The following is an 18,200-nucleotide window of genomic DNA, read 5'->3' as shown; positions in this document are numbered from 1 at the left end:
GTAATGGGATCTGACGCCCTCTTCTGGTGTGTCTGAAGACAGTGACAGTGTACTCATATAAATATGTAAATATTTAAAAAACCAAAACAAACAAAAAAACCCATGCATGTTAAGTGTTGTAACCCCGAGCCATTCCTAGGTCCCTCTTCCTTTTAATATAAATTCCTGTACTGCTATCCTGTGAGTACTGGCTAGTTTTGTGTCAACTTGACACAGCTGGAGTTACCACAGAGAAAGGAGCTTCAGTTGAGGAAATGCCTCCATGAGATCCAACTGTAAGGCATTTTCTCAATTAGTGATCAAGGGGGAAAGGCTCCTTATGGGTGGGACCATCTCTGGGCTGGTAGTCTTCATTCTATAAGAGAGCAGGCTGAGCAAGCCAGGGGAAGCAAGCCAGTAAAGAACATCCCTCCATGGCCTCTGCATCAGCTCCTGCTTCCTGACCTGCTTGAGTTCCAGTTCTGACTTCCTTGGTGATGAACAGCAGTATGGAAGTGTAAGCTGAATAAACCCTTTCCTCCCCAATTTGCTTCTTGGTCATGATGTTTGTGCAGAAATAGGAACCCTGACTAAGACACAATGCCTGTTCCCATCCTTGAGTTTTGGGTGCACACTGCATGAGTTGCATTGGGTCACGGATTGCTCAGGTCCCTGGAATCTGAATGGTCTGTTACCCAGCATAGGGGAATTGAGTAACAGATGGAATTAAGCTTTCTAATGAGTTGACTTTAACATAGGGAGGTTAAGATTATCCTGGGTTCAGGCAATTACCAAGATGCCACCTATGGAGGAGGAATAGGAGAGAACAAGGTCAACTGAGAAGAGGGCCACAGTCATCCGAGGAATGCAGGTGCCTCGGAAACTACATAAGGCAAGTGCTCCTAAGAGCCTACCGCCCAGGAAGGTAACAGATTCGTGTTGTCTCGAGTCACCTAGTTGCAGTAATTTGTAATTATTATTACAGCAGCAAAAATAAGCTAATGTAAGGCCTGTCCTGCAACCTACTGACCGGCTCTTAGAAAAGTTACATCGTCTGCATCCCACAGCATCCCTCCTTGCTCAAGCTAAGAACTGTGTTGGGATGTAAAGGAACATCCAGATAGAACTGTCTGGCACACAGGTGCACAACACTCCTGAGTTTCCAGCTTCCCTTTTCCTTCTAGGTGGTGGCAGTGGGGGTGGTGCGGGTGGTCACACAAGGCAGGAGAGCAGGAACCCAATGCCCTGTCAATACAGAAACCCCTTCCTTTGAATATAGGCTGTGGGAAAGACTCTCCCTCAAGTTCCCCAAGCCCATCTTATCTAGGGAAGTCTCCATATCTATCTTTTGGGGACCCAGAGCTCCCACCTCCCCCATGAAAACACTGCAGAGTACAAAAGACCCTTTTAAGAGGCTGGAGGTGAGAGTCAGCCTCCAGGATCGCTCTGCAAACAGGCTTCAGAGATGAAAGGACAGCTTCTACATCTGCCTCCATCATGGCCACTGAACAATCAGGAACTGGTGCCCCATTAAGGTAAGCCCACTCAGGAGACCCCACGGTCACACCCCACCCTCCTCTCCGCAGATCCCAAAGAAACATCCTTTTAACAGCTCAGGCACCAGTGCCTTGGTTAGTTGTGTTATGAGCTTTTATTTAAAAAGCACATTTAATACATGTTTAGTTTCTCAGATACACTTTTTTTTTTTACTTTGTATGCCACAAAAGTGTTTGAATATTATTCTCTTTACAAAACGGAATCTTACAAAAATACTGACAATTTAATGTTTTTATACAGTTTTTTTTCTCTAGTTGCAGTTATTTCATTGTAAAACAATGGCTACCACAGAACTATATCTTTAGTTGAGATTAAAAAAAAACAAAACAAAACAAAACCAAAGAACTCAATGCTCCTTTAAGCAGCTAATGTAAATAACACAGGTCGAGACACAGTTTATAATCATAGTGGATATAACTAAAACTGTTTCAGAAATAATATCTTACATAGTTAACTTTTAATGTTTTATACAATATTTATATAATATTTATATATAAAATCATAGCTTGCTATATGTTGAAATGAAAGGACGGAGTCTGGGAGGGTGTAGATGTGGTCATTCCAGATGGTTACATGTAGCCCTTTGAAAGATTTGAAAAGCACTTCTTCTTTTCCTTCTTCTTTTCCTTGGAGGTTCAGTAGAAGGGTCCTTGTCTACTGTCTAGAGGGGGACCTTGCTTGGAAGGACACTTGTGGATGGAGGATGAGGAAAACTCTCTACACAGATTTAACCCATGTGTTCTGCCCAGCAGAACCCACCAAGAACTGCCCCAGGGGTCAACCCCGGGACAATAGTGCTCTACACAGCAAGATCAACTCCTGCAAAGACCCTCGGGGCTCCCTTATCTTGAAGGGTAGCCTTTTGGGCACGAGACCCTCTGCTACTCTGGCTCTCTCTGATCCCAAGGAGCCAAAAAATGTTGGTTCATTTTTTTTCATTCTGCCCTTTCTCTCTCTCCTTGTCTCTTTACTGAGGCTCTTTCAATCAGCCAAAGATTGACCAGGTCTGTGCATCCCTGGCCCTCACATGAAATCCTGGTCGGCATCCAGCAAGGATCTCAAGGGGAATATAGCAGTAACCAAAGTCTACAGGTTTCTACATGTGCAAGTGCCTGGTGATTGACCCTGCAATGGCAGTTCCTCGTCACAGTGTGGTGTGTGAGAAGACACCCTCTGTGTCTTCTGAACTTGTGCTATTTGTGAAGTTCACTCTTCCACAAAGGGTCTCCTAATCTCTAAAAGTGAGGGGCTGTGGTTGTTAGCCTGGGGATGGGGAGATGACAGAGGCCTCAGGTCTTGGGGGTTGGGATTCAGGATCTGATCACGGGACTGAAAAATTGTGTGCCCATTCCCGGAATTTTGAGGCACACACACACACACACACACAAACTTCCTTGAATCAAAGTCACAGTAGAGTGGGGCGGGCAGAGGGGCTGATTCGGTGCTGGTTCGAGCCTTGTGTGCTACATAAGAGCTCCAGCTGTTCTGGCCTGGGATTTCTCGGGTCACAAAAGATGACCCCAGCCTCTGCTCAATTATTCTAGTGTTTTGCTCCTTGACAAGCCCGTGCTCACTAGAACATGAACACTTAACTGGCTGCACAGCCAGCACTCAGGACTCCCGCACTGTTGTCTCCACACAGGCAAACAACCTATTTTGGAAGGCCACAAGATAAGGCTTTTTTTTTTTTTTTTTAAATGTTTTCAAAATCCATCGGGCAAAAGCTTTTCCCTACATTCTACTGTCTGATGAGATCGGAGAGCAGCAGGAACGTGCAGTCGCTTCAGAGAAAGCGCTCCGGAGGCCGCAGCATCTACACCATGTTATGGTGATTGTTCCTGTCGATGATGTCCACGGGAGACAGGATCTCCCTCCTGATCGCAGGGGCGGGCAGTGAGAGGCTCGTCTTAGTCTTGAAGAGGTCGGACACGAAGAACACCTAGGGCGCGAATCAGAGATCCAAGTCAGTAAATGCCTAGTGTGGCCCAGGAACAGGCGACAAACACAGACGGTTGGCAAAGAGGGCCCGAATCTCAGCTTTTTAACTGGCGGAGGTCATACAGGAATCACGGTGCAGAGAGGGAAACTGAGGCAATGACTTGCCTGGGCTACGAAAGAGCAAACCCTACTTTTCTCAAGGCCTACGTGTCATGGCAGATAAATTCCACAGAAGGGACATGCTCATCACTGCTCAGCTATTAACCCACACTCCTCTCCTTTTCCTGACAAAGAAATCCAGAGTGAGGCCAAAGGTGAGATGGGCCAGTGCAAACTCTGACCAGCAGGAGCCGGAACAAGAAGAGGCACGGTGAGTATATTTTCCCGAAAGCCCTATGATATCAACCATTGGAGAAGAGGGACGGGGTGGGGGAGTCAAGAAGCCTGGGTCTTGACACTGAGAGTCAGCAACTTACTGGGGAGAGCGGTCAGTGGACAAACCTCCTGCCCTCATTCCCAGCATTCTTCTCCCTCCCCAGCATGTGACCTTGCTGAGTCTTTCTCATAATGATTGGGAAACATTCACGCAACACCCACTTACAAGATGGCTCAGATGGGGTTGCTGCTGTCTGGGAGAAGCTTCTGATGAGAGTCAAGAACCTGATGAGCTACTGGAGCAAGACGGGTTGGCTTCCCATCTCCCATCGGGGAGCAAAGTAAACATGCAGAATCTGCCTGGGTGACTCGGCAACAGACAGGGGTTTACACGAAATAACCCATTGTGATTGGTTTCTGTCAGTAGTTTACTAGGAAATACACAACTGGATTCATACTGGGATTGAAATACATAAAGATCCTGGCTGGGGACACAGTTCAGTGGTACCTACCTAGCAGTCAGGAAGCCTAACAGCTTGATCTGTCATAGACTGACAGACTGACAGACACTGACAGACTGACAGACACTGACTGACACACACACAAAACACACACACACACACACACACACACACACACACACACACACAGGTTTCTGTGTCCTTCATCTTTCTGAGTGGCAATTGTTTTTGCACTGCCCACGGTGACACAGGCAATGACTTCATTCTGACCACTTACTATGAAAAAACAGTTCTTAATTAGAATTTGCTAAGCCGGGCCCTGGCAACAGTTAGGCCTTGGACTATTTGCTGAACTAATATTCTTCTTGTATTTCTACCCACGATGGGGCAAATACAGAAGAGGACAGTTCTTTTTCCCACAAATGGTCATCTTCTCAATCGATGGGGCTCATGCCTACTATGCACTAATATTTCTGTTTCCTGAATGGTCTCAAAAGTCTTGTACTGTCTGGAATAAAGTTCAATAAGATGTATCTTTTCTTTTTTCTTTCCTTTTTTTTTTTTTAAGATTTATTTATTTATATGTATATGAGTACACTGTTGCTGTCTCCAGGCACACCAGAAGAGGGCATCAGATCCTATTACACATGGTTGTGAGCCCCCATGTGGTTGCTGGGAATTGAACTCAGGACCCCTGGAAGAGCAGTCAGTGCTCTTAACCTCTGAGCCATCATCTCTCTAGCCCCAAGATGTGTCTTTTCTTAGTGCTCTGGATTGGAGCATGGTTGCTGGAGCTAGACTAAACCACATGTTCTCATGTTTGCAAAGATTTGCTTCCTGGGGTTACTCCAGCTCCTTATTACATTGCCTATAGTACTTGGTTTCTGTGGAGACGTCAGGTACTCAATACGTGTGTGTTGTTGCTGTTGAATTTATCAAATGCTCTCTACTTTCTGGGAATCAAGCATTGTGGCTTTGGACCGCAAGTCGTGCATACACGACTGAACACTGTGGGAGGTGGGGGGTAGGAGCACATACTCAAAAGCCACAAACACCCAGTCAAATGATACCATGCCAACTTGAGCCAGACCCAGCAGCATCCTGCCTAGCGCTGCACTTTGCCTTGGGCATGGCTTGAGGCTACACAAACACTTTTTTTGGGAATCAGGAAAGATGATCTTGTCAAGACTCAAACAGGGTTCAATCTTCCTGATGTCTGAATAGTGGAACCCAAAGAGAACCATTTAGAAGACTCTTGGCTTGGAGCATCCACTTCCAACTGAAGATTCTCCACCCAGAAAGGGAAGCCGAAGGGCCAGCTTGGGAAGGCTCTGCTCAGATTCAGATCTGTGGCTGGACCACAAGGAACACCCATTGCCAACTGATAGCCCTGCTCCACTGTTCCTCTGCTGCCTCCAAGAATGAACAAGAAGTAAAGTCTCAACAAGTGAAAAAAGTGAGATTCCCCCACAAAGCCAACCCCCAAAGAAGGGGTCTAGATCACACTGCCTAGAGCACTTGCTTTCAACTTCATTCTGATTCTTGGAATTTTATAAACTACCAATTTTGAGAGGAAAGAATGAATACAATCAATAAACACTCATTAAACTCGTAGTATGTGTTAAGTCCCAGAACATTAAGACAGAGCTCTTTGCTCTCCGGGAGCTCAGAGATCAATGGGGTAGGGTGGGAGTGTGGGATGAGCCAGGTAAATAGCCAACTATATAATACTGTGGTTAAAAACAAAATTCGAATATACTTTATTTATTTACTCTGTGCCCATGTGTACGAGCATGTGCATACTGCAGCATACATGTTGAGGCCAATGGACAACTTGTAGGACTTGGTTCTCTCTGGGTCTCAGGTATCAAACTGAGCTCATTAGGTAGCAGGGTTCCTCTATCAGCTGAGGAGCTCACGAGCTCCCACAATGCTCTGTTTTAAGGACTATAATAGAAGGAAGCACAGAGAATGCAGTGTTTAGCTCAGACATGATAGGCTGAGGATGGGCCTTGAATGCGGGCTCCAGGGATGGATATTTGAGCTTGGCTTTGAAGGCTCAGGAGGTAGTGGCCAGGGGGTGAATGGCATCAAAGCTATCATAGGCAGAGATCACAGCCTGCAAAGACTCAGAAGTTAAAGCAAAATGTTTAGGAATTGAAGGAAACTCAGTAGGGCTAAGGCAAGGAGGTCAATGAGGCTGGAAAGAAGAGGATCCTGTCTTTGGGCATATTGAGACATCTTTTGACTCCAGAAATCACTGTGAAGGGATGCATCACCACACTGGAAGACACGGCATCTAAGATGCTAGTATGTCAGGCAGCATGACTGAAAAAGGATTGCAGTGTCTAGGAGGGGCAGTGAAGACAAGGAGGTGGATTCGGAGCTGCTGAGGGTAGAATTCCAGCTGACAGAGATGTGGGTGTGGACTTCGGAGAAGCATTGGCTTTCTTCTAGTTCGGTTTCAACCCCATCAACATCAGCACCGGTTATCATGAGAACTCTTAAAATTGGCATGATTCTGTTGGGCTCCAGCCTTCTAATATCTTGGCTTCCCAAGGTATTGTTTTAGGGAAGTGATTCTGACCTACTGCTAAGTTCCAATGTTTGGCCATTCTGTGATCGGATGCAAGGGCGGAAGATGGTTTACTTACACAAACACCCTGGACAATATCACCCTTCCTCCAGCAGCAAGACTACACACAAACAAGGAGGCTCTAGGAATCCCACTCACACGATGCGGAGATAAGAAGCTCACAGTGTGAGGCCCCTTGCAATGCCTACTCTGTACTGCTCTCTGGCCACTGCCTACCTGTCTTCTACTTCCTTCTATCCAACCAGAGGTACTGGTCAGAAAGCTTTAGTCTTTAAAGTAAATGGACTTGTGTCTCAAATCCAAGCCTTGCCATTACTGGGGACACAATACCTAGCTCGGGAGTTACAGGGTACAAATGTGGGACAGTGCAGGGAAAAACTAAGTGTCAGCCATCATCAATGGCTGCTGCACTCACTGCCTAGTTATATAAAAATTACTTATTTTCTCTGTGGGAAGGCAAGTAAGAACTAGGAAAAGAAGAAAGGTAGGCACAGCAATATATGTCTTCAAACTCAACACTCAGAAGACTGAGGCAGGAGGATCAAGTTTAAAGCCAGTTTCTGCTATGTATGTAACAAAACAATGTCTCATGTATGTGTGTGTATGTGTGTGTGTGAGTGTACACATACATACATATGAGACTCATATACACATATGTACACAAATACATACATGAGAGAGAGCACACGTGAGTCTGCATGTGCAGACTCGAGCTGGTTACAGAGCCGAGTAGACAGGAGCTTTCTGTAAGGTAGATAGGATCTACTTGCAAAGGCCTACAATTTCTAGAGCTATCTTGAGGAGTGAGTCAGCATAGTGGCAAAAGTCTGTTTTTGATGTCTCATCATGAATCTTCACCTGCTGTGGAGAGAGATGGCAGCCACCCCTAGGGCACACACGGCCCCATCCTGCTGGGATGTAGCCTAGCAAGAGATCACTAAGACCCATGCAGACCAGAAGCCAGAATTCGGTCCTCAGCCCAGCTTCTGCTTCCACGGCAGTGGGTGGCTTAGTCAGCAAACGTTGCAAAGGCTTTTGGCTCGGAGCACATAGTGACAGCAAACTTGACTTGCAGTGCTCAGGAATCCTTGAGGGTTTCAACTCTGCAGACTAAGTAAGTGAGCCCCTTGAAGATAGGAATCACACCGATTACACACTGAGACTTTTAGAAACCCCACCACGTCTCCATACCAGCATGGGATGGATAACATAAAAGCAAGAGAATTTTAGAATCTCAGATGCAAAGGAAAACAAGAGCTGTCTGTCTGGTCAGGGATTTTGCCAAGTGCAGTCCCTTAACCCTCCTGTTTCAGAATCACCCGGACGCTTCGCAAGAGAGATGTCTGAGAATCTGTGGGTGGCCTGGAATGTGCACTTTACCCGACTTTGTAGCAATCTGTGGTATAGACTAAGTAGCCGAGAGAACAGCAGTGGACAGTATGGGAGGGCAATGGAGGGGCTCAAACCCTCTACCTCGGGGCCTCGAGGCTTGTATCCTGGACATAGTAGCTCCTTCAACTCCACGCTGGGATCCACCACAACTTCTCCCACCAGAGCTGCTCCCACCTCTCATTGGTCCCTCATTCTGTACAGTTAATAACCTTCCATTTTGCTGTTACAACACAGGCTTTGATGTGTGGTTCTCTAAATGCTCTATCATGCTTCCCTTTCTAGACTGTGAGCTACTCCAAGGCAAGGAGTTGTGCTGAGTCATTCTGGCCGCCTCCCGGGTGACTACAGACACCAGAGCTGCCTCTCTTCTGCCTACACTTGCAGAAGTGTGCCTTGGCCTAGGGATTTCCTTTCAGGTTTCTAGTGTTCCACACAGAGCTGTCTCTCAAATTGAGTAGAGAATCTTCTTTGGAGAAGAAAGCTCCAGGAACTGATGCACCCTCATGGCCTAGTAACAGTAAGGACTGTATAATGAATGACAAAGTATCTTTGGCAGCCTAGTCTTTTGACTCTAGGAGAGTTACTCAATTCGTAGTCATTGCTTTTTAGCCTCAATAAAAGGCTTTCGGTGGCTGCTGGCACCAGGAATTTGCCAGTGTCTGTGTTAGCCCTGTGCATCTGAAAGGGACAATGATGGGCTAGGATCATGCTGCTGTGTGATGCTCAGCCAGCAATTACAACCTGTTTCTCTTGATGCAGTACAGAATTGAACAATGTTTTCTAATCACCTACTTGCCTTGCATTTGTGTACAACTGGTACTTAAACAACAACAACAACAACAACAAACAGGACTAGAGAGATGGCTCAACAGTTAAAAGCACTTGCTGTTTGTCTGGGGACCCAGGTTCAGTGTTCAGCATCTATAATTGTCCTCCAGTTCCAGGTGATCTGACACCTTCTCCTGTCCTCTCAGGGCAGCAGGCACCCATACAGTACACAACAAACATGCAGGCAAAATACTCATACACATAAAATAAAACTTAAAAGTTAAGGATATCTCTATCTATCTATCTATCTATCTATCTATCTATCTATCTATCTATCTATCTATCTATCTATAGTGTACACTTGCTCTCTCTTGCAAAAGAGCAGAGTTTGGTTCTTGCCCTCACACCTGTGCCCACCCAGTGTCCAAGTTGGCTCCCACCATACCACTGTCTGGCTGTTAGGAAGTAACAAGAGCATCTATAGGTCACCACCAGCATTTAAAAAGATAAAAGAGAAAACGTTAGACAGGACCTGCCAACATGCCAACTAGCAAGCAGCAAGATACAACTGCCTCCTCTGGGTTTCGATTTCCTCCCTCTCAGCAAAGGAACAAAAATAAAAAAAAAAGAGAGAGATTCTTAATGAACTTTGCAAACTATGGAGTGCTGTAACGATACTGTTACCATCTCCTGATTTATGCCTTGGCTTCCTTTCCCTGCCACATCTACGTTCCTGCCGACCTGACAGTGGGGAACTAGGTAGCGAGGTCAGCTTTGGGCATTACTGTCAGACTTTTGTTCAGGGGATGTGGGTGTCATTTCTTCCATCCCTCTTGACTCTGGCAACACTGGACTACATCCAGAGGGAGCAGGTAAGAATCTCCTACTACAAGAGGAAAAAGTCTTACAAATTCCAGGGACAGAATGCAGGCTTGGTACTGCTGTTTTACCCCTGAAACAACACAGCGACCTGGAATTGGTTCTGACTCTGTGTGTGTGGACTTGGGTGTGTCCTGGGCTCTCCTCACTGAGCTTCCTCTCACAAGGCTGCCGTGGCCCGGCTCTTCCTCACGTGAGCATTCTTGCCCCTCACTCTTCCCAAGGTCACTGCTCTGGGCCAGAGACAAAGAATGCCCTCGCCCTTCCCTGCATCCTGGAGGAAGATAGCAGGCACAAAAGAGCAACTGCTAGTGGGGGGCCACACCCCCAGGAAGAGAAAACCAGGAAAGACTGCTGTGTGTTTATAAAACTTGGGAGCAGCTGCTTCCTCTGCAGAACCCATAGCCATGGGGGCCTGGCCCTCCTCTGACCCCTCTCAGTGCCCCCCTAATTTACCATCTGTTAGAGGGTCAGTAAGGAGGTGACCAGATATGCAAGTAGTCATCAGACAGGAAACCAACCGATGTCCGCCCCTCTGTCCCACTGCCTGGCTGAATCCAGGTAGAGGTTTGAATCTTTGGTAGGGAGAGCTGCAGAGCTGTGCAGGTAGGAAGAACAAGGGTCTGTGCAGCAGCATTTGGCTCTGTCTGTCTGTCTGTCTGTCTGTTCTGTGCACCTGGAGGTCTAGTCTCTGCAAATGAAAGATAACGCATGTGTGTTACCTCTTCTGGCTCTGGGTGTGTCTGGGCTGTGGCCTTCTGCTTTGTTCTTCTGTTCACATCCTGCAAAGGTGTGCCTTGGTGTGCTGTCCTGCCTGAGTTCTAGCATCTGTACTGAGTCCAAGGCACTGTGTAGACTGCGTTTCATCAGGTTCCAGAGTCTTCCCTTTCTGGAAAGCCTTCAGTGGGCAAGCAAACTAAACCCATACTCCCTGTGCACGCCACTTTTGCCTAGACAAATCTGCTTGCTGTGAAAAAGCCAACCTCCTCAGACTTGGATGAAAGTGCTGGCTCTCAGCCTGCTGTCCAAGGCCATGCAGGAGCTGAACCATGACTAGGGTGACACTGAACCACTGGCAGGCTTAAGGGTGATCCCCAAATTTAGGACATGTTTGGGAAGATTGCTCTACCTGAAAGAGCAGTCCCAGCTTGGGTACACAGACACTGTCCCAGAGAATAACCTCTGTGCAAAAAGATGGACAGGCTGCAAGGCTTCCAAGCTTAACTGACAGATAAAGAGCCAAGGCTCAGAGGAGAAATCCCACCCAAGGCCACACCCAATTCATCACTCATGATTGCCCCAAGGTTGATCAACCAACAATGAATGTCAGCTATGACACCAGCCACCCAGAATAACCAACAAGACTAAGCTATGGATTCTGGTGGTAAGGCATTAGCAATCTAGCTGAGCAGACAGACACATGAGCAGGTAAAGAGCAGAAGAGGCCAAAGCCATGACAGAGCAAAGAATTGGGAACACTAAATGAAAGTTGGGCAGTTCTAGCCTTAGGGACTGGGGAAGGTATGACGAGATGAACACTAGTCTCTCAAATGTATCCAGGAGCCACTCTCCAGACCTGACTAAATAACTTTGCTGATGAGATTAAGGTATGGCCATGGAAATGGACGCATGACTCCGGGTTATAAATGCAATCACAAGCCTGAGGAGGGGCGGGCAGGGAGAGAGGCCATACACCAAGGAACACAGGTAGCTATAAAAGGCAAGAAAATGCTCCATTTGGCCTCTTCATGGAACACAGCCTTTTCTACACCTTGATTATGGCCTAGAGAGACTCAGTTTTGATTCCTGAGTCCTGGGACTTAAACATCTGTACTGTAGATTAGGCTCACTTGTTACAGCAGCTATGAGTGACTCATACAAGAGGGTTCACCAGAGAAGAACTGGACTGTGCTCTGTCAGGAGTAGGAAGCTATCTAGAGCAAGGACTCTGTCATAAAATAAGAAGCTTGGCATTTCTGCAGGTGAGAGGAAGGGGACGGGAGGTCTTCGAGTGTTGGCTTTGTGTCAGACTGTTAAGAGTCACCTCTGGCTTCTATGTTTTCTCTGTGTGCCTTAATCCCTGACTCCTGTGTTTTCATCTTCGATGAAAATAGTTACTACAGTTAACAATTCACAGGCGTTAGCGAACCCACACCTCTGCTTGGGCCACCAGAGGCCACACAGGTTTGGCAGGAGAGGTTTTCTGGCAGAGGGGAAAATGGATTCTAAGCACCCTGTGGCCTAAGTGTTATGTGCTGTATCTCTCTCTCTGGAACCTTCTGACCCAGGAAGATGTCACTGTGTGTTAAGAACCTTGACTACATGGTGGCACCCACCTGCAATCTCAGCACTCAGGAGACAAGGGCAGGTGGGTCTCCATGAGTTTGAGTTTGAAGCCAGCCTGGTCTACATAATGAGTCCCAGGCCAGGCGTGGTTACATAGTGGGATCCTGTCTCAAAAATACAATAATACTAATGAAATAGATATCACAAATGTACTGCATTCGTAAGTGAGAAGAACACTTGTTTTCCTCAGGACTTGCTGGACTTAAGGGACACCTCTAATCCTATGACATAAGCAAAGCAGAGGTGGGACACCACAGCCCAGAACACTAAGGCTCCACTGCGCGTGAGAGCTGTCAGAGCTGAAACCAGGCAAACAAATGCCCTCCATCCTCTCAAGCCAGTCTGGGGCCACGACACTCAGTGTCCTCGTCAGACACCACCTTGAGGACCAGCCTCTCTGACTCAGCGCAGTAGCTGGAGTTCAGTGTCTGTCTCCCCTTGTAATCAAAACCAGTACCACACCATCAGGCGGGCATCTCTCAGTGGGAAAGAACACGCTGGCTTCCTTTGTCCCTGCTGTGCATTCCCAAACTCTCACACTGAGCAGCCGGCCACAGCTTCCAGAGACTTCTCTGCCCGGGCCTGTCAGATGGTTTAAGCAAAACAAATCCCTCAGTGCTGTGCTTCTAAGCTAGTGGGACCAGGAGGTCCTGGCTGTGTACCAGGTGGAGTTTGGTATCTAAAGAAAAGCAATCAATTAGACCGAGCCCCTGTCACCCCATGTTGACAGGCAAAAAGGGCAAAAGACAGGGTAAGATTTCTGTCACCTCTTCCCAAACTGTCCCCTTGGTGAAAAGAAAACTTCAGACTCAAGAGGCTAACCGGATCAGCACAAGGCTTGGGAAGGACCCTACAAAACACTTAAATGACACTCTTTAAAACAGCTGGCTACACCATTTCTGCCTGAGGTAGCTCAGGCTGGCCTAGTGTCTGGTGCCCCTTCCCCCAGTGCTAAGCACAGAGGGCACTGGCTGTGAGTCAGTCTCAGAGCAGCTCTTTGGCCTTGGGGGAGCGAAGTCATCTCTCCAAGCCTGGGTTGCTTCATCTCTGCAGTGGTGCCATGTGTCCAAAAGAAGTCACAGGGCAAAGTATGCAGGGAGGTGCCAGGCAACAGTGGGCGCTCTACAGACTCTGGGTTCAACTTCTCAGGCCAGTGTGCCAGAGCCAAACAGGATAAAGGCAAACTCACAGATTTCCTTCTGGAAAAGAAGCTTTCATTCTCCCGAATTCTGTCTAATTGCTCACGGCCAGAGCCCCATAGTTGTGGTATGAAAGAGAGGAAGGCTGGGGACGATCCCCACACCTTTTAATTGTTTAAGTTGGGGGGTAAGGGAGACTTCAATGAGGGCAGTGGCACACTCTCACAAGGAGATGCCCAGAAGCAGGTCCCATGGGCTGCCCTCCTGCTGAGAGCAAAGCCCAGGAGGGTACAGGCAGCAAAGAGTTACCCTTCTGTGCAAGTACCCCCCCCCCCCCACTATCATCACATATGAAAGGGCCAGGCACCAGGGGACAAGCTGGAGGGTGACAGCTGTTCTGGGTAACAACACACACACACACACACACACACACACACACAGATTTTGAGAGAGAGAGAGAGAGAGAGAGAGAGAGAATGAATGAATAAGAGAGCACTGAAGACAGCCATCATCAAAACAGCCAGGCGTCCTATACCTAAGCTAGCAGGTAGATCAGGTCTTTCTTTCACCAGTGTCTACACTGAACACCCTTACTTCATCTCTGTGATGCTGACCATACTGTGTACAACCTTTGCTGAGCTGCCAAGGGCCCATATGTCCAATGCAGTCCTACATTGCCCTTGGGACTTCCTATGGGATTGGATTGGGCACCTTGAAGAAGGGCTCAAGAAAGCTCAATACCAAAGTTTGTACAGAGCAGCATCTAGAATATGGAAAAGAGGCAGGAAAGGTAGGGAAATGGAGGCTCAGAGAAGTGGAAAGCCCGATCCCACCTTAATTGGCAATCAGGGTGAAACATGTAAAAAAGCAATCTCTCTGTGTTGGGGGGAACCAACATGTTCCCACACCAAGTCCAGTCTCTATGGAGTTTTGATAATATGCAAGGGCCTGGGCCAGGGGCGGGCTCCTCCTTCAGCAAACCTCTGGTTCTCCAGTTGACAGAGACCAAGGTTCCCGGCCATCACAGAAGAGTGTAGAGATTTCTCAAGAAGTGGAAAACAGCCACTGACTAACTAGTGTCCCACCAAAGCAGGCTGTGTCATCAGGGGACTGTCATTCTGTAGGCACTCACATGCATGCTTTTGCAACTTTCCAGTCTGCTGTGGTCACGTATACATTCGTAAGTGGACAATGTCTAAGCTGACTTCTGATCACAGCATTCTACAAGACAAAACTTGTGCTCACAGAGAAGAGGATTCACAGAACCTATTAAACGATTGCCATCTACTGATGGGATCCTGGAGCCCGAGGCTTTTGGGACACTAAGAAGAGACGACTCGGAATGAAGATTCAACGGCTTTAGTCACTGGGCTGGAAACATTTAACAGGCATCAGTTCAGGGCTCTGTATGAGTGCCAAGGACAAAGGGCTACTTACTATGCAGCAGGCCACCAGAGCTCCTTGGGCAAATCCTGCCAGGACATCGCTAGGATGATGCTTGTAGTCAGATACCCGTGACAATCCCGTGTAGAAGGCCATCATGAGCAAAGTGAACTGCAGGAGGGGGCGGAGCAGTCGGGCCCCGCGCCAGGTGAAGCGGGCCTGAAGGTAGAGCTGACAGAAAGAGAGAAAAACACCTTCAATGACTTCTCATTCACAGACACTAGACCACTAGGCTAGTGTGCTCCACATTCCTGCCAAATGGAACCATCTAGATGTGGTATGGTATACTGTGTACAGAGCACTTAACTCGGACACGATGCCCCATGGGGAAATGCTGATCTTCAGCTTTTATAGCATAAAATTTTGATTTTTCTTTTAAGAGATGAGCTATGGAGACTTGAATAAGATAGCACCCATGAATGTTTTTTTACATGCTGCTGGGCACACAGTAAGCATTTAATAAATATGACTTTCCCCTTACCCTCTGGATCTATACTACTTATAGATCAGTAACCAAGGCCAGAAAAGGCTTTGTTGTGGGATTGATGTCAATTTACTTTACACATTTGTGAGTTTTCTCGGGGATTACAGCTGCCTAGTCCCTAGGGACCAGCTGGTCACTGCAACAGCAAGGACATACCAATGAGGCTGCTCTGATGCTCTCAACAAGGGCATGTTTCTGCTTTGAAAGAAAGCAACTCTATCCAAGAGAAGTTTCTAAGTCACCAGGAGGAACCTGGACTCTGAATAATCAAAAGGAAGAAATGTAAACCAGCCAGACAATGCCAGAGAACTTTCAAGGGAAGAGATATTGCACTGGGTAGGGAAGAAGAGTAATCCTGAGGAAAAATGGAAGAAAATGACAAGGGGAAAAAAAAATACAACTCAGACACCTCCTCTGGCCCAAGGAAAATTGAAATGACGTCAGCTGGGTATTGTCCCCTCTGGAGTTATCTCGCTAGAGCTTCCGCTTTAACCTCTGGGCACAACCTACTTCCCAGGTTCCTGTGGGAACTTGGGAAATGAGGGGGAAGAATCAAGAGGAACAAGGGGGAACTTCCGTCTACAAATCAAAGCAGGGGAGAGGCCAGGACAAGGAAGAGCAGAAGGAGGGGCTGCTAGGCACAAGGCAGACCTGAGGTGGGGGCAAAGGCCGGACCTCCCTTCCAGGGACAATGGGACACTTTCCTTTTGGTGGTCAGGAAGGAGCATGCCAAGAGCCAGGGAGCCGGACTGAGGGGATGGAGAGTGGACGGACGGTCCCAGAGCACTTGAGCTACGCAGGAGCGATGTCTAGGACAGAGGCTTTAACTACCCACAGAAAACAGCAGGTGGCTCTACCATTATTTCAACCCAATGGGTGTAATAGGAAAAAAAAAAATCTAAAAACTAGTAAAACTAGTAAGAGTATACACTGTTGTTGGCTGCTAGTTTTTTCTCTTTTTTAATCAATGGCTTTCTCATCTATCAGCAATAACCAGTTAAAAATCTAAACGCAAAAATAACAACAATAAAAATCCCCACACACCACCACCCCAAAGGCAAAGACAATTAATACAAATGAATGTACCCAAAACTTCATGAAATAAGGGGCATAAAGGACACTTGGAATAGAGTTAGAATCTTCATTTATAAGAACAATGAATGTATATAAATTCAAGTAGAATTTAATGCACATTCTAGAATACCTGAAAAATAAAACTAGAAATTTCATTCTCAAGAAAAAAATCCCAGAGAACAGACCCATGGACGGGCATATGCTATGGCAGGTGTCAATGACAAAGAAACGGGAAGGCATCTCCACTCCGTGTACAATTATGGGCACAGTAAGCGTAGAGTGATGTTTTGAACAGACACTGTTAAAGGAGGTAGAGGGTGGCTAGGATCATTGCCAAAGGCAAAGGATGCTGGACTTCAACCATCAAGATAGAAGACATTTTAATGGAAGTTAAGGGAGACTGGTGGGGGCTGTGACTGCATAGGGTATATAGAGAAATATGGTTGAGAGGGCCTAGGGGGTCAGACCAGGGAACCTGCCTTCTGCTAGGCAGACTACGTTCTCTTGAGCTGTATTCCATGCAATACTAAGGGTCTCACAAGACTGGAGAACGCACTATACCAAGTCCTTAATATAAAATTACCAAAGGCTTTGAGTTCTTCGGGGGAAAGACCCACATAGCCTGAAATTACTCATTTTAGAGAATATCTTCCTATTAAAGGAAAAAAGCATTGGCAATTACAAAAATTGGTTTTAAGTAAAGCACTCAGTTTGATGAAAAACTAATCTACATGCTTTGTAAGGAGTATAGATAGGCAGGGTTGGGCTACCATAGGCACTGTAAATGTCAGAGCAACTCTAAAGCCTTTGGCCATGGGCTACTCCATTTATGCTTCAATACTTTGATATGATGAACCAAAAGATCCTGCCCTTAGCCCAGCATGGTATCTATAGTCCAAGCAGACATCCCAGGCAAGGGGATTGTGAGTTTGAGGCCTGTCTGGACTATAGTGTCTCTCTCACTATGGGGGTGGGAATGGTCTCTCAGCAACCCAAAACAAGTTCAAGGAAGAATGGACATTCTGGGTGCCCACTCAGGTTTGCCTTCTTCAGCTACTCTTGGTGATGGACAGGAGAGAGGTGGATAACAACAGAAAGAACACAGATTTTAATCAGAAAGCCCTCTGGAGCCTCTGGTTCCTCTCAGGTGAAGGAGAATAATAACCATGGCCTGAGAGGCAGCAGTACAGATGGTGGACTACACAGAGGGCCCGGACACAGAGGGCACAGCACAGCACACAACTCAGTAAGTACAAGCTTTGATTCTTACAAATAAAACACTTAATTAAAAAAGAATAAATATTTAGAATGCAAAAAAGTTTTTATTCTTGCTGGGCAGTGGTGGCGCAGGTCTTTAATCCCAGCACTTGGGAGACAGAGGCAGGCAGATTGCTGAGTTCGAGGCCAGCCTGGTCTACAGAGTGAGTTCCAGGATAGTCAGGGCTACGCAAAGAAACCCTGCCAGAGGGTGGAGGGAAGATTTTATTCTTTAACCACTTTTCTTTAAGTAGCTCTAAGAATTTTCAGTTTCCTTCACTGAAAAGAATCTACAGACCTTGGAAAGCGCTCGTGCAGAATCCCACCCTTTCCTTGCTTGCTGCCTGCCCACTTAGGTCACAGGCCTGGGAAGCCAGGGTGGGGCAGAGGAAGGGTGGGCTTCCCAACCGGACAAGGCTACATCTCCCCTGCCACTGACTCAGAGGCTTCAGGCTGGGGCTCCAGAAAAGAAAACTCTCTTAGAGGAGTGGAACTCAGGGAGGAGACAGGCA

The 18,200-nt window shown here is 47.0% G+C and overlaps 1 protein-coding gene across 1 annotated transcript in view; it reads right to left on the bottom strand.

Moving 5' to 3' along the window:
* Positions 1 to 1,604: 1,604 nt before the first annotated feature.
* Plpp3 (phospholipid phosphatase 3) overlaps positions 1,605 to 18,200 on the bottom strand; it is a 75,421-nt gene continuing 58,825 nt past the window's right edge. The window contains exons 5-6 of the mRNA NM_080555.2: positions 14,868 to 15,044; positions 1,605 to 3,475 (exon numbers count right to left, since the gene is read on the bottom strand). Of these exons, the coding sequence (NP_542122.1) occupies positions 3,350 to 3,475; positions 14,868 to 15,044 (303 nt within the window). The 3' untranslated portion in view covers positions 1,605 to 3,349. The remainder of the gene's footprint in view (positions 3,476 to 14,867; positions 15,045 to 18,200) is intronic.

The sequence above is a fragment of the Mus musculus genome, chromosome 4, assembly GCF_000001635.26.
Source record: "Mus musculus strain C57BL/6J chromosome 4, GRCm38.p6 C57BL/6J".
NCBI classification, from domain to species: Eukaryota; Metazoa; Chordata; class Mammalia; order Rodentia; family Muridae; genus Mus; species Mus musculus.
This window is presented reverse-complemented; position numbering and strand designations above follow the sequence as displayed.